This window comes from Pongo abelii, chromosome 2 (assembly GCF_028885655.2).
Source record: "Pongo abelii isolate AG06213 chromosome 2, NHGRI_mPonAbe1-v2.0_pri, whole genome shotgun sequence".
Taxonomy (NCBI): domain Eukaryota; kingdom Metazoa; phylum Chordata; class Mammalia; order Primates; family Hominidae; genus Pongo; species Pongo abelii.
In genome coordinates, this window is record NC_085928.1 from 14950738 (window position 1) to 14967984 (window position 17247).

A 17247-nucleotide genomic window follows, 5' to 3' on the forward strand; every position below is an offset into this window, starting at 1 on the left:
CCGATAAAGAGGAGTGTTTAATGTCACAATCAGATGTGCACGGTGCACTAAAGGGGGGGGGAAGCAAGTTACAAAACAGCATATAAAATGTAATGACATCTTAGTGAGTAAAAACATCATGTACACATTATCTTGAAAGTCTGGAAGACTGCAAAAATATCAGCAGGCATCTCTCTTGATGTAAAGGTATGAGGTGATTTGTTTTTTTCTTTCTGCTGAAGGTGCATTTTCTAAATTTTCAACAATGAATGTGCATTAACTTAAAATTTTTCAGTTAGATTTAAAAAAAAGATTAAATTTTTGTGGATATCCAAAACACTAGAATAAATTCTGGAAAAGTTTACCCTTGTTTACGTAACTAGAGAGAGTGTTAAGGCACTAATTTTCAAACAAATTTTGTTTGTACTAATTTCCAAACAAAATTAGTAACCAAGATATTTAACCCTAACTAGGGGTACAGGATGCAAACACTTCTAAAATTGTCTTCTGGGATTTCTGGAGATAAAAGCTAGTAAAAGACCTGATAAGAGATTTTTATTGAGCCTATAGCAATTTGGTTTCATACCCTGAGTAGTAACAGATATTACATTCAAAGATGCTTAATTACCTTTACAAAGTATGAAATTCCAAGCCTACAAATTGAATCAGCAATTCAAACTTGAATTTGGAACTTTTCATTATTTATGTGGACATTCTATTAGCAGAGAACCAGCTATACTTATTTCCATAGGAGAGAAAAGAGCACAAAGCAGAACAAGAGGACTCCCTACGGGTGTGAAAGAAATATTTCCGCTTGATATTCCTACGGTTAGAGAACAACCTTAGGAAGGTCAGGACATTGTATCTGGGGGAGGAAGGCACCAGGCAATCACTTTTCAGAGAAGCTATCAACATTCATCATTACAGGAGCAGCACTCCGTTTAGGCTGCTTGTATTTCCATGGGTGTAGCACATGTGCCACTCTCTCCTGGCACTTGCCCCTCTTTCCCTGCCCCCACATGCTTTTTTTTTTTTTTTTTTTTTTTTTGAGAAGGAGTCTCGCCCTGTCACCCAGGCTGGAGTGCAATGGCATGATCTTGGCTCACTGCAAGCTCTGCCTCCCAGATTCAAGCAATTCTCCTGTCTCAGTCTCCTGAGTAGCTGGGATTACAGGCATGTGCCACCATGCCTGGCTAATTTTTTTATCTTTAGTAGAGATGGGGTTTCACCATGTTGGCCAGGCTGGTCTCGAACTCCTGACCTTGTGATCCACCCGCCTCGGCCTCCCAAAGTGTTGGGATTACAGGCATGAGCCACCGCGCCGGGCCCACATGCTTTTTAAAAAGACATCTTTAAGGCCGGGCACAGTGGCTCATGCCTGTAATCTCAGTACTTTGGGAGGCCGGGGCAGGTGGATCACTTGAGGTCAGGAGTTCGAGACCAGCCTGACCAACATGGTGAAACCCCATGTCTACTAAAGTACAAAAATTAACCAGGCGTGGTGGCGCACACCTGCAATCCCAGCTACTCAGGAGGCCAAGGTACGAGAATCCCTTGAACCCCAGAGGCAGAGGCTGCAGTGAGCCAAGATCACGCTACTGCACTCCAGCCTGGGTGACAGAGTGAGACTCTGTCTCAAAAAAAAAAAGACATCTTCAAGATGACAATACTGGTTCTTTGTATCCCAGAGAATGTTGTGCCCAGTCCTTAATTTGAATCACCACTGATCCACTAGGTTGGCCCACAATGATGACACATTTTACCTTCCTCCAGAAGGTTAAAAAAAGGCATCATTTTCTTCTGTGCCAACAAGCATTAAGAGTACAGTCAATAGGCAAGTTACAGAGGCCCATGCCCGTAATCCCAGCACTTTGGGAGGCTGAGGCAGGAGGATTGCTTGAGGCTAGGAGTTCAAGACCAGCTTGGACAACAGTGATAGCTCATCACTACAAAAAATTTAAAAACTAGCTGGGCATGGTGGCATGCGCCTGTAGTCCCACTTACTTAGGAGGCCGAAGCAGGATTGCTTGAGCCCAGGAATTCAGGGTTACAGTGAGCTATGATCACAACACTGTACTCCTCCAGCCTGGGTGACAGAGCGAGATCCTGTCTCTAAAAACAAAAAAAGTCAACAATTTTAAAGGAAAGGGGAGAGGAGGAAGAGAAAGATGAAAGCTATGTTTTATTTTATCGAGATAGGAATGAACCCTCTCCCTCCATCTACAAAAAGCACTGCTTGCCTCACAGACCATCTGGACTATCACAGAGAAGTTCTTGCCCATCCCAAGTGAAGGCATCATACAAACACGGATACACATGGCTAAAGATGCACATTCAGGTCAGGTGGGCAGGCTGTGGACGGAGGGGCAATGTGCGTCACACCTTTGCATTCTTTATTTTTTTAGAGATGGGGTCTCACTATGTTGACTAGGCTGAACTCCTGGGCTCAAGCGATCCTCCTGCCTCAGCCTCCTGAGTAGCTGGGACCACAGGCACCCGCCACCACAACCGGCCTGTCATAGCTTTTGTTAAATACTTAAGAACTAATAAAGACTATAATCTAGATCTACCCTTCTACCTCCACCCCTGGCCAAATTTGGAAATGGAAGCTTAAGAGGGTAAATAATTGGTTGAAAGCTATAGAATCACCCAGAATTGTAGAGATCTGCCTCAAGTCTCTGGAAATCTAATGCAAATCTCAAGGTTATTCTTTAAAAAAAAACAAAAACAAAAAAACAAGATGTAAAGCCAATCCTAGCAACATCTGGATTACACAATAGAGAGAGAACATTTAAATCTACATTAATGTATGGAAAATCTAAACGTGTTCAAATACGTTAAATAAGGAAGGTGAAGAATGCAGAAAATTCTCAAACAACCTGTGATCACCGCTGGTTACAACATGGAGCTGGGAAGGGGAGTCAAATATTAGGGTCCTGGCCTAGCTTCCCTAGAGGAAAAGTACAAGTGATCCTGGAATAGTCCCATTTCTCAGTTCATTGGGCTCCTTTCCTTGGGAGGCCCTGGTACCAGGGAAACTTCCAGCATCCATCAGAACTGACGGGGAATACATTACCTTTTCACTGTCAAGGTGGACAACATCTTTGGCTCCAGGATCTTCCTCCCACAGTGGGGGCCCTTTTGGATCCTTCAAAAAGGCCACTATGGACTGAGGGAAAAAAAAGGGAAGAGAAAATGCATTTTAGCCCTGAAAAGAGGGAGGTGGGGGAATCAGGAACCTGTCCTGTTTCCCTGCCTGGAGACCTGGGCACACCAGGTGCTGAGCTCAGGACTGCATGTGGCATAAGCTTGGAGGGTGTGTTATTTCCGCTGTCCACTGACATCATGGATAAGTGCCCAAAAAATGCACCTCCACCACTCGCATCGGGCTTTTTCAATCACAAGACACCTTGCTCACTCCATCCAGGTGGTCCATGCCTACTATGCATCTTCATGGACAAAAAAGAGAAAATTTGAGACAATGAGTTGGCTTATTCAAACCAGAGACGTACTAGTGCTTCTACTAAATCTCATCTCCTCCAAGAAGTCTTTCTGACTAATGGAATAATGGTCTCAGTCTTGTCCAAAGGAGACATTTCCACATTCCTGCAGCCACTAAAACTGTCATCCCATAAGCAGATCATCAAACCTACTTACGACCTGCTTGGTATTTCATGATCTAAACTGGTTTTGGAGTGGATTAAATCCTGATTATCCTCCGCTATATGTGAATGAGTGGGGTCCAGGCTGGGAAGCCCCCAGGGCAGGGTGGGCACCAATGTGGCCTCACCCTTGTTGCTATACTTCTCGTCCTGGGGCCCCTCTTCTAGACTGCCTGGATTGAAGATCTGACAAAGTTCTTACAGATAAAGGGCTTTGCTGGCCTTTGTTATGTGTACAATGACTCAAATCTCCACTCCCTGTGGGGAAGATGCACAGGGGCAGGGAAGAGCGGCACTGTCCTTCCACCCTCCTCTGTACCCCCTGCCACTCTCACTGGTTCAGGGCAGAAGCAGCATTCCCTTTCCCCTCAGTCACTCAGAGACGGTGCTCAAAGTCTGAGAGCCAGGATCAGGAACCAGACCCCAGCCAGATTCTGTTACTTCTGTCAACTTTGACCACACTCCAGTGAGCAGATGCTGAACTGAGTGTGTGTGCGTGCGTGTGTGTGTGTGTGTGCGCGTGCATGTGTGTGGCCTGAGATGAGAAAGGGAAGTGCCCTTCTATAATAGTAAGGGTGTGCATTCAGCCCATCCACCGGTCACACACGGAGAGGACCTTATTATTTCTGGAAACTCTATTTGGAAAGAATTACTAAGGGAGAATGGCAGACAGCCAAGACTTCATAGGATTTCATTCAGGTAGTGCTTCCTGCCTGTCCAAGTGGAGCTGTGAAACGCCTCCTGGAAAGAGAACAGCCATTTCTGCCACAGCAAAAGGCAGATCCACCCTTTCTCAGTCCCTTGTCAAGGCTTTGCCATGACAACATAAGGAACTATGGAATTGGCAGGGTCTTCCCGACACCCACACTCACCCACAGCTGCAGAGGCACCTGTCCACCAGGCCATGTGAGAAAGATGCTGGTAGGCGCCCATCTGCCTGGGGTTCCAGAAATACCTGGTGCAGGGGTTCTTAATCTAGGGTGCACAAGGGACTTCAGGAGTCGGTGAAGCCCCAGACTCATGTGAAAACATTGACTTTGATTTGTATGCACACACGGTTTCAGGGAGAAGGTCTGGAGTTCAGTAGGTGCTCAGTGGGATCAGGACCCCAGAAGAAGTTAGGAACTGCTTGCTCTGGGGTGGGTCCTGGCCCCATGCCCAGCCCTCCTCCCCCATCTCCACCTCAGCATCAAGAAAAAAAGACGGCAGTGGATGGAAAAAGGAGATAAATGACCTTTTAATGTAACAACTGACATGTTCGTACACACAACCTTGTTTTTCAGGTGAGGATTATTCTCATTTAACTGAAGCTGAATAACCCCACCCACAGGTCCTCTCTAAGTTGATCTAACTGGACAAGACCTCAGGGGGAAAGTCTGCGGGGAGCAGCACCTGGAAGCCCACCCTCAACTGTCTTATTCTGGGTGCTCTGAGTCCCAGGCACTGTCTGACACCACATCTGGCCTTCACAGCTGTAATCCTGGCTCACAGCTACTGGGCCCTGAGGTCATCAGTGAGTCATCTGAATCCAGACTGCCAGGCACCTCTGGCCCTTACCACTTCTATAGTAAGGATTTGGGGAGTATGTGCTAACAAGGAAAGGGCAGCTTAAAGGGGACATTCCCCACTTCAAGTTTCCTATTCTTTGCCAGTGGGGAGATAATTTCTCACTTAACTGGCCTATGACCTCTCTAGGTGCCGTGGCACAGCATCTGTGACCAGGCTTCTGCCCAATCATGTGGGTTGACAAAAACCACAGCCAGAATATGGGCCTGCAGACGATGGGCCCCTCCTGTTGGGGGTTCCTCCATCTCTCTGGAGTCAGGGTCCCAGGAGAAACCCTGAATGGAAAGTTAATTAGTGACTGAGGTGGGCTCTGATCTCAGCTGTCTCAAGCTGAAAAAGCAGAAGCCATCAGCAGTCAGGGAACTGTCCTGTCCCCTTCCCTCTGCCCTGGAGAACTCCAGGGACTCTGCCCCAGTCCTGCTTGGGGATGCTGGGACTAAGAGTGCCCTCTCTCCATCTGAAACTGAAGACTCTGGCCCCATATGATGCTCAGCCACTTCTTCACCTTGTTGATGACTAAATCACGGGAAGGTCAAGAGAACGCCGACCTCACACATCTGGTCTTTGTAAGAAGTGGGGCGAAGCCAGGATTCTGCCTCTTCCACCCAGACACCCAGTGGCATGCTGGGGCCTCCTGGGCTCCTTGCTTCTTCTCTGCTACCACAGTTATGAGTAGCCGCTCGGAACTCCCTGCTCCATAAGCCCAAGACAGATTCTTCAGAGGTCCCGGTTAAACATAAAATATACACAGCCTCCAATAACAAAACAAAACCCCAGCCCTCTTTCCATCATTGCATAAGCACTTCCCCCATCCCACCCAACTAAATCTTGTTCCTGGGGAACATGTGTTCTCTCCAACAACTTCGGTTGACGTCTTAACATAGAATAAGAAGGGCTGAGCAACACTAGTTGGAAGAACTTTCTAAGTGTCTAAGTAGGTGTTAAGGTGATGACTAATCAGGCTGAGTCCCTATATAAGGTGAACGCTGTAGCAATTTAAAAAAAGAATGAGTGTTAGTGGATAAGCAAGAATGACCTGGAGAGATGGTGGGGAGAGACAGAGGGAGAAGGAAGGGCAGAGGGAGAGGGACACTGACAGCTGCACAGACAGATGGACAGATAGGAAAAATGGAAGAGACACAGATGGAGAAAGAGGGACAGATGAAGAGACAGGAGCACAGGGTCCAACCCAGTGTGGGAAACAGGAGGGTTAGGAAGTGAGTTCAAACACGTCAGGACCAGGAGAAATATATGGCTTTAGCCAACGCAGGACCAGAAAGCAGAAGACAGGCTGGAGGAAGGGAATCCTGACCCTGAAGGAGAAGAGTTGCAGTTCAGGAGGACTAAGGGCTGGGGCAGCTGCTTTGTGATTACAAAGCATGTATACATCACAGGATCTCATATTTCTTTCCATTTATGCTTTTCCATCTACTTCTAAATTGGATTGATAGCAGGGAACTCCTCAATGATACCCATATCTCATCTGGAACAAGCTGCATCAGCCCAAAGGTGTCAACCTGCCCATGTGCGATACCCTGTGCTAACCTGGGCACTGTACGTCCCATCCAGCCTGAGGGTGGCCACTACCACAGAGATGAGGGGAGGACTTTGAAGCTACAATAAAAGGAGGCCCAGGCCTTTGGCAAAGAGAGAGGTGACATCACCTGCCTTACTGGACAACTGCTGATACATTCACAAACCTATTTCCAAAGCTGGGTCAATCTGTTGTGTTAAGAGCTACAAACTTTTCCAGATATTCTGCTGACATATGCTCTAGAGATAAGAATCTCTTAGGTCATTTAGAAGAGCTATTTGTACAATCTGCCCTTTCTTTTCTCAGAGAGAAAACCTGCCAGACTTTGGGCGTCCATTCAGACTCCACCTCTGCTGAGAACAAGGGAGGTAAATTTACCTTAAATGTCACAGCTCGGTTATATTCAGTATGAAATGCACCATCCCTGTCAAATGAGGAGAAAAATGTGTTAACTTTAAGAATGGTTGTGAAGATACATACCTTTGGTTTCCTGCAGCATCTTAATAAGATTCAGCTTTTGAACGCAGTTCAGGATTTTTTTTTTAAAGAAATAATTGTAAACACAGGAAGAAAACCATTCTGAAATAAAATTAATCTAACTAAAAATTGCTGTTCGCTGAAAATACCAATGAAAGCGCTCAGCACTTACTTGGAAATTGGAAATGCCCATGTGTACTTACTGGTAATGGAATAATTCGACCTTTTTGTCCTTCGGGCTCAGGTCAACTTTCATTTTCTTGCACAATTTCCTACTCTCTGCATCACTGAAAGACACAAATGTCGGGAACCATTTATTACCTGAAGTCCTCACAAAGGTGTTGACAGCAAAATCTGCTGGTGTCCTAAGAAATAAGCTGGGTAACTTGGAATTCTCAATAGCAGATGAGGGCCTTACTATAGATGGGCTGTGAGAACTGGAGGGAGGAGACTAACTAGCAGGCTAGGGGCTGATCAAGAAAGACAGAGGCTGGGTGCAGGGGCTCACGTCTATAATCCCAGCACTTTGGGAGGCTGAGGCAGGCGGATCACCTGAGGTCAGGAGTTTGAGACCAGCCTGGCCAACATGGTGAAACCCCATCTCTACTAAAAATACAAAAATTAGCCAGGCGTGGTGGCACATGCCTGTAATCCCAGCTACTCAGGAGGCTGAGGCAGGAGAATCGCTTGAACCCAGGAGGCAGAGGTTGCCGTGAGCCAAGATCATGCCACTGCACTCCAGCCTGGGCAACGGAGAGAGACTCCACCTCAAAAAAAAAAAAAAAAAAAAAAAAAGGCAATAAAGAAAGGAAAGGAAAGGGACAAGCAGACAGGAGCATGTGTGTCACGACTTGTGGGTGGCAACACAGACAGGTCCAGACAAAGGAGGTGCCCTAGAAGCTTAAGGGGTGGACAGCTCATGGTAACAAGAAAATAAACTCCAATCCTGGCCGCTCTTTAGATTTATCAGGCAAGTTTTTAAAAAGATCGATGCCCTGGCCTTCCCCTGATTATTAATTTGGAATCTCTGTCGCGGGTGGACAAGAAAGATTTTTGTTTTTGGAGCTCTGACATAGGCTATCTGCTATATACTATGCGACCAAGGTAAGAGGAAAACATGCTACCATGTTGAAGAAGTTATGAAATCTGGCCAGGTATTGACAAAAGGCAAAAGGAGAAAGGGCCAGGCTGTGGTTAAAGGAGCCCCTCCCTTGGCATCTGGGATATTACACTCTCTTCCAATAATAAATGCCTGTCAGGAGCCATTCCCCGTTTACAAAGCACTTGTGCACAACCTCATCTCATCTTGGTGCCCTGCCTGTTAGAACAATGGATTTCAATGTGTGGTCCCTGAACCAGTAGCACCAGCATCATCCAGGAACCTGTTGGAAATGCAAATTATCAGCCCCATCCCAGACCTACTAAATCAGAAACGCTGGGGATACCTGAGCAATTGCGTTTGAACAACCTTCTAGGTGATTCTGATGTGTGCTCAAGTTTGGAAACCACTCATTGCATTAGACTAGCTCCTTCACTGGCTCATGTTCTTCTCCCCTACCTCCACAAGGTTTGGCTCCCCTATGCCCTAAACCAGCCCCTTAAAGACCTGACCTGTTCTCACAGCTTCCCCATCCTGCCTGCACTCAGCCAGTCAGAGAGCTCTTGTTACTTGGGGGCCATCTCCCCAGCCCTGAAAGGACTCAGTGAGGGCATCTCGGCTACCCAGTGCCCACTGGTCACCATTGACTACACAACTGGAGTCATCTTTTGGGGAACTTTGTTGGAACAGGTACAACAGCCATCTGAGACAAGGTGCTGTATCCCCCAGTTGCTTACATGCCTCACCTCCACCAACAGCCATCAGCTTCACACAGCTGTGCACCAGCCCAGAACAGATGGACTAATTAAACCACTCAGCTCAATTCTAAAAGCAACACTCATCAGTGGACACGTAAAAAATGCAGGACCTCATTTTAAGTGTAAAGATGCAATTTGCAACTCAAGAAGCATGTCTTACTGGAGAGGTGTGTGGTGGTCAGAGAGAAGGAGTGTCTCCCTGCCCCCTTCCTCCCCCAGGCCCAGGGGTTTCCTCCCTGCTAGTCCCAGCTGTCTAGCCATCGCTGCAGCCACTGCAGCTTCCAGCCATGGGCCTGGCAAACAGTGGGGACTCATGAAATGCATGAGGAATCCAGAGACGAAAGGCTAATGACACTGCAATAGTTCCTCCCCCAAGGTGGCAAGGACATTTTAGGATAGAGTCCAGAGAGAAGGGGCAAGCTGGGAGTGGGCTCTCCAAATGCAGAAGGCAGCCCAAGGTATCCGCTGAAAACTTTCTTATCCTTAAGCCCTCTGAGGTCCACACATGCCTCTTCTGACGACCGCTGTTACAGTTCAGGTGTGCCCCATCCCGCAGGGACTCTGTGGTGAAGCTGCACGGACAGGTGGTGGGTCTGTTTGAGAACAACTGCGAACGAGGTGCCCTTTCCCTGTTTGAGTTAATTCCCTAGGACACAGGGCTCAACTTGGAATGTTTACAACCACTCACTTGGCACCTTCCTCGTTGGCCTTTGTTCTGCTGTGCTCCACTGTTTCTGTGACCACCAACCGTCCATCCAACTGCAACAACAAACAGCAGCTGGGGCAGGGGCCAAGGCTGGGATGGGATGTGCGCGGCCTCCCTCAGCCCCATCGGCCCCATCCTGGCACCAGCGGCTGCGAAAGGCTTGCTCATCGCCTCTCCGTTCACACTGCAGTTCCTGCCTGGGGGCTCAGACGCTGCAAGGCAGCAACTGGACGGGAGAATCCCCACCCCATGCTCCTCTCTCTTCCATCAAGCCTGGCTGGCAGCCTCTGCCTGTGACTATCACAAAGCAGAGGGAGGAAACAGGGGCTTGGTTCATTCCCATGCCAATCCCGGTCCACTCTGTGGGAAACCCCTCCACGGAAAAGTCCCACAACGGCAGTCTTAGGTTCCCTGAGAGCCCAGGCAAGGCTTAGGACCAACATTCCAAACCAACTAAGTTGGCTGGTAGAGCTGGGGGCACAGAGGCACCCCTGGCTGTTCTTCAGCGTGGCCTCCAAGGTTCAGCCCAGTGCACAGTCTCCTGCCTCACTCCACCTGAGAAAGCACCCCATGAGCCCTCACTGCAGACTCTGTGCCACCTTCTTTGTTAGGTTATGTAACATTCTTAAGGATTCTCTCCTCTCCCCATCCCCTGCACTCTCTCTCTCCCTGAGGGGTGAGTGGGGAGGAGGCTTCTTGTCCCGTCTGAGCACACTTCTGGCACAAACCAAAGGGCCACTGGCTCCAGCACTCCCAATCTTCCCTCCCCTGTTGTCTTCCTCTCCACCACGCTTATCAGCATCTGACCAACTTGTCCACTGCCTGCCCCATCAGAAACATGTGCTCCGTTAAGCCAAGGGCTTGGTTTTGTGCACAGCTATCTCCCCAGTGGTACAACAGCAGCTGGCACACAGTAGGCACTCTATAAATCACCTGACTGAATGGCTGAATGGCTGCAATGAATGATATTGTCTCACCGCTGCTGGGATGAGGCTCTGCATTTCTGGCTTTCTGGGATCTCTGGGCTCTGTCTATTGAGCTCCAGGAATCCTGCCAGGTGACAATTCCTGACAATGTTCTCTCGGCACTGCTCCCCTCCTTCCCACAGTTCTGTCTCTCAAAGTGTATAAGTGTGAGTAGTGTGTGTGTGTGCAAGCATGTGTGCACACACTAATTGTGCAGTGCAGACAATAAATATCAGAAGAGTTCAAGTAGGGGAGAAAATTACCTAAGCTCAGAGACTTAAAAGGATCTGAGTTGAGAGATTAAGTACAATTAATTGACCTACTGCCCACCTCCGTCCCCCAGCCAATGACCGAGGTTCTAGGGGAGAAAGGAGACAAAGCAGTAAGCAGGAAAATGAGATGCTTTGCTAGAACTGAGGGAATGGAAAACACACCATGGGTCATGGAGAAGGGGCCGGCAGTGCAAAGACCCTCACCTGCCACCCCCCTGGCCCCTGTCCTGCAAGAACCAGCCATCCCTCTGCCCATTTACTCACCACTGTTCCAAGGAATGAGGCATCAAGGCGGCCGATCTGCTCCATCCTATCCCTCCCCACCTCACTTGGCTCTCTTCCATGAAGAATGCGGAAGGAAAGATTGCAGAGGCCTGTACACACTTCCCTCCCCACCCCACACCCCCACACCAAGACAGACACATGGGCTTGGGTGTTTTCATCTGAATCTGCCGTGGGACAGCTGGCTGCTAGTCGGGAGTAGCTGCTGCAGGTATACAGTGCTGTGTTTATTGGATTTTCCTGTGCAGTAATTACTATCCAAGAGACTCGAGACACACTCCTGAGAGTCAGGCCCAGGGATCAAAGTGGGGATGAGAGCAGGAAGAAGGAGAAAAAACAAGGTCTGGGAGACGGTGGGGTCGGGGGGTGGGGGTCTGAGGTCTTTCACAAGTCCAGCCTAAGTACCACAGCCCACTAGAATGACAGCTTCAACATCTGGCTCTGCCATTAGCGACCTCTGGCGGGACCCTTAGTTTTCTGAGTTGCAAAATGCCGGAGTTATCCACATAAGCTGAATGGAGCTTGATTTCTCTACAGGGTCAAGTCAGACTAAATAAAGCATTGAGACAGGCTGCCTTATATCCTGACACATGAACCAGGAGCCAGAACCTGGGGCAAAAGATGGAGACAAAAAAACCTCTGAACCCCTGTCATTTCTCTCCTCGCCTCCCAACCAGATCCTTAGTCAGCCACAGTTGGGGTTCTCATGTCCACAGCAGACCACGTTCAGCCCCTCCTGGTGGTGTAGAAAGAAGACTACACTGAAGACCAGAAGGAAGGCTTATGCCTGCCTTAACATTAACTTTGTGCCCACGACTATCCCAGCCTCTCTAGCTCCATTTCCCCATCAAAGAAGGGATAACTCTCTTCCTCCCACCGGCTCCAGTCTAACATGGCAAGCTTCTGGCCAGGTGGACCTGTGATCCCCTGGGGACAGGTAGGAGAAGAAAGGTAGAAAGTGCCCTCACTTCAAGGACCTGAAGAAAATGGGCGGGGGGGGTGGCGAGTGCTGAGCAAGAAATACTGGGTGATTGCCTGATGCCAAGTACCAAGGACGATGTGAAAGAATGTGGCTAGAGGATAAAAGGCAGGAGGCAATGAGAGAGAAGTCCTGGAAGAGCTGAACCTTGAACTTGGACAGGCAATGGTGGTCACATAGCACCCTCTGAAGTTAGGATTCCCTACAACAGGGCTCCTCCCCGAGTTGGCTGTTTCCCTTGGTACGTGCCTCAAGAAGGCACATCACAGGGTCTGGATTACACAGTACAGTTAGTAAGAGTGGTGGGAAAAAGAGAGAGGAACATGGCTTCTCTGCAGACATGTAAGGTAAGGTGCCTCCCCTCTGCTGCCCTCCCAGCCCAGCAATTCTAAGGCTCTGCTCCACAAGGGGATGTGTCACTCCAACAAGTGCATGGCGGTGTGCTGGAAGGTATCTGAAGCCACAAGATAAACACGACACTTCTTCTGGGAGTCTGTTTTACCCCCTGGTAAGTAATGTTGAACATGCTTAGGAGCAAATGCTAAATTCAAATAGTTTTTAGGAGAAAACATAAGTCTTTAAAATATGTTATGCCTGCTCTGGCAAGCCCCCAATCTTGCATCTGGGAAGCTGTCACTGCTCCAGAGAAATCAAGCAGATGGGGAGGAGAGCAGGAAAGAAAGCAGATGTGGTTAAGCAATGACCTTAAGCCCCGACGAAAAGAAAGTAGCAAGCACCTGATAGGACAGCCTTGCCCCCTGTGAGACGCAGCCTCAGGAATTAGCAAACCAGGCACAGCTCCATGCTGGCTCCAGCTCAACTTCCCAGACAGCAGCACTCCACGCCAAGCCCGAGCCCCAGCACCCAGCTGGCAGGGCACGAGGCAAATACCAACTCCTGCACACACAACCTGCTTAACAGCCGGACAATCACCACCAGCCAGACTGAGCGTGGCTGTTGAGGTCTGAGCCAAGAGTGGAGTGAGGGGGAAGGAAAGCTGACAAAACCCTAGACAGAAGTCAGACGCCCTACAGACACCCCACAGCAACAAGTTACAGGGCCTGGACCAGGGGGAAAACCAGCAGAGAAGTGTTTGTGTGTTCCTGTAGGTGCACATAGAGGAATAGGGAGGAAGAGCCAGAAAAGCAAAAAATTTTTTAAAAAAAAGGAAAATAAATATCCATATAGAAAGGGGAAAGGAGAAAAGAGGCCAAAAGAAGGCCAGGCCAGGCACAGTGGCGCATGCCTGTAATCCCAGCACTTTGGGAGTCCGAGGCAGGTGAATTGCTTGAGCCCAGGAGTCCAAGACCAGCCTGGGCAACATGGCAAAACCTGGTCTCTACAAAAAAATACAAAACTTAGCTGAGCGTGGTGGTATGCGCCTACTGGGCAGGCTGAGCTGGGAGGATGGCTTCAGCCTAGGAGGTCAAGTCTGCAATGAACTGAGATTGTGACACTGCACTGCAGCCTGGGCAACAGAGTGAGACCCCGTCTCAAAAACAAAAAGGGCCGTGCAATGGGGCGGTGCAGGGGGAGTCCTGGACTCAGGATTGGGAAAAGGGAACAGAAACCTAATAAGGGGAGAGAAAAGAAGGGGACAGGAGAGAACCTCAGAGAGAAGGATAGGCACCCTTCCAAAATGGGGAATGGGAAGGGAGGGGCACAAAGAGAAAAAAACACCCCTCAAAGACTAGAAGGCACATGCCCACCGCCATGCTTATAACACACACACCAAGCCTGGCAGCTTCCAGCATTTTCGGAACCAGGCTATTTAGGGATGAGAGCAACTTGGAAGACTCAACTCTACATTTCCCAGAAGATTCAATTGAAGCCCAGAGAAGGGCAGTGACTTGCCAAAGGCCCCATAGCTGTTTGATGTCAGAGCCTGGACTCAAAGCTGGGTCTTCTGACCTTTAGTCCTACAAATTCCACTGCACCCTGTACCTTTTTTTTTTTTTTTGAGACAGTTTTGCTCTTGTAGCCCAAGCTGGAGTGCAATGGCGTGATCTCGGCTCACCGCAACCTCCACCTCCTGGGTTCAAGTGATTCTCCTGCCTCAGCCTCCCGAGTAACTGGAATTACAGGCATGCACCACCACGCCCAGTATTTTTAGTAGAGATGGGGTTTCTCCATGTTGGTTAGGCTGGTCTCCAACTCCCGACCTCATGTAATCCACCTGCTTTGGCCTCCCAAAGTGCTGGGATTATAGGTGTGAGCCACTGTGCCCAGCCTGTACCCTGTACTTCTTAAGGGTCAGAGCAAAACACCCGTGGCCTGGGGCTCACTCCCATGCCCAAAACCTTCTTCAGGTTCATCCTTACAAGAACCAAGGGATCCTCACCCAGTAAACAGTTGCTGAGTGAACAAGCATACCATTTTTCCCCCTCCAGCTTCCTCCTGAACAAACTTGTCCAGATGAAAAACACTAGGAGAATGGCGTCTCACATTTAAATTGTATTTCCTGTTTAAGAAAGAACTTTCATTTACCCGATCCTTATCACAGACCTGGAAAGAAGGCAGAATGCATATCGCTGTCCCATTTCACAGCTGAGGAAACAGACTCAGGGTGACCGACTTGCCCGCTGTCACAGGGCTAGTGAGCAGCACAGCTAACTAACTAGTTAGCAGTCAGCCCAGGCCCCCTCCTAAGCCCAAGCCTTTCTCCCTTATTCTACAAACCTTCAAAGATACCGCAACACTGGAGCAGCATCTTCTCTCACCCCAGATGCTCCCTGTTCCCCTCACCTGCCTTTTAAAGGGAAAAGCAGGGTGGCCTGTGCACTCCTGACCTTCCTGGTCACCCCAGCCCCAAGCCCTGTCCCCATCCTAGCCACCAACCCTTCGTGGATAGGGCAGGAAGTGGAGCTGGAAAGGATGACAGATGGGTGCCTCAGCAGGGCCGATTTGAGGGAGGCAAGCTCTGGCTGGCTACCTGCTGTTTCACAGTAACAAGGATAAAGAAGGCAGCATGGCCCTGTGCCACCTACTCGCTCCTTGGCAGACAGCACCAGAAAGCAAAGTTCCCAACACCACTTCTGCCCATCCCTGGGTGTGTCTCATTCACAGACCCACAGACACGGACTGGACACACTTAGGACAACTGTGAGAGCTGTCATTGCAGGGCTCTGTGGAGCTAACACGGGGGCTCCCCATGCCCTGATGATTACAGGCAAGTTTAGAAGTCTAGGAGCAGGAGTGAATGAGCTAGAGGGCAGGAGCTGGGTTCTTGGAGATCTCCTTTTCTAACAGTGGTTCGTGACAGCTGCCACCTAGAGTACTACATGGGCCACAGCCCAGAGTTCTGAACCTTGGGCTACTCCGGAAAGATTGCACCCTGACTCTAATTTCAAACTCACACCCAGATATTCCTGAGTCCAACTTAATCTACTTTGGCTCCATAATTCACCTACTTATCCACACTATTTTAAAAGCTATCTAACATTTCAGTTTCTGTTTCCTCTTACAGGCATAAATTCAACACAGCGAGGCAACTACATGGAATAGTCCATCTTTCTGTCTTAAGGTTAACTCTTTCAAGCTCCAAGGTGCTTCCCTGCCCCAATTTTAATTTGAGCACATCGAAATTCACAGGATGTTCTCATTGGCACTTTTATTGACTCTAGACATCATGTTTCCAAACTTGAGTCCTGAAGTTGAATCTCCATAGTCTGTCTTCACCCACTACTCCTGACCCCATTTCACTCAGGCACCTTGCGCTGCATGTTTTCCAGGCCGCTCAGGGACAGCAGCAGGCCTTTCACCTCCACAGGCAGTTCTGGGGGCCCACTCCATAGGTGGCTGCCTGCAGCGAAAGCCAGGGCACTGTGAGCACGTGGTATTGTGCTCCGAGGTCTTTGCACCAAATGTGAACTCGACCGCCTCTGTGAAGCTTTTCTCAACCTTTCCAGGCAGAATGGAGGGGCTTTCCCTCCATGCATATAGTCTGTGTTTGTGGCACTGTTCACCTGACATTGTAATCACTGGGCTAAGTGTCTGCCTTCTCCTCACACACTGAGCTCCTTGAGGATGCAGTTATCCATCTGTGTATTCTCAAAGCACGTAGTAAATGCCCAGTATTGTCTGTTACATGGACCCAGGTGGAGACAGCAACTAAGTCAAAGCTCCTCTGCCCATTTCTGCCACCTACAAGCCTCATAAGAACTCCCTACAATAAGCCTCCATCAGCTTGGCAGAACTGCCGTCATCTTCAGATATGGAAATTCCAAAGTGCCTTGCTTCATCTAACAGGCTTTTTACTTTGCCAGTCACACAGAGCACGGCTGGTCAAGGCAAGCACACTTTTGGACCAACTATGAACTAGAATTAACCAATGGCTAAGATCTCACCTACTGCCTGGTGAGCAACGTTTTCTATTCAGTTAGTATCTGAATGAATCTGGAAGTATGAGGCCACACACACATACACACACACACACACACACCACTCGGCTAAGACTTATCATCCTAGTTTCACTCAGTGCTTTGTCAAAATATGAATCTCCTTCAATGCTCTCTAATCACAGGCAGAACAAACTTGAGGTCATCAACTTATAAATCAGTTGTGTCCGAAAAATTCACTCGAAAAGTAACCATTGAGAACTCAGACTGAAGAGGAAGAGGATTACACTGGAGTGGGTGCCAGAAAAGCTCGCTTAACCTGCAGGGTAGTGACAGGGCTTATGACTCAGGCAATAATAGCTACATTAAAGATTTAGAAGACCTTTATAGGCCTGGGCCCCCTCAGAAGCCAAGGCATAGGCAGCTTGACCCACTGATTCCACCTTTGCATGGTGGCAGCAGAGGCGTCAGGTAATGTCCTGCGTTGGGGGTAAAGCTCATGGTTCTTGCTGCAGACCCACCACAGGCAAACCCACTGGGTAACCTTGAAAATCACCTTGCCTCTCTGTGTATCAAGGCCACCCTCTGTAAGACAGGAAGGCCCCCTCTGCCACTCACCTCCCTCTGGGAA

General features: G+C 48.8%; 1 protein-coding gene across 1 annotated transcript in view; it reads right to left on the reverse strand.

Annotated features, from left to right (window-relative positions):
- The window catches only part of PDIA5 (protein disulfide isomerase family A member 5), a 96085-nt gene that overhangs the window by 53339 nt on the left and 25499 nt on the right, over positions 1 to 17247 (reverse strand). Inside the window, exons 4-6 of the mRNA XM_024244510.3 lie at positions 7422 to 7505; positions 7120 to 7165; positions 3056 to 3148 (exon numbers count right to left, since the gene is read on the reverse strand). Of these exons, the coding sequence (XP_024100278.1) occupies positions 3056 to 3148; positions 7120 to 7165; positions 7422 to 7505 (223 nt within the window). The remainder of the gene's footprint in view (positions 1 to 3055; positions 3149 to 7119; positions 7166 to 7421; positions 7506 to 17247) is intronic.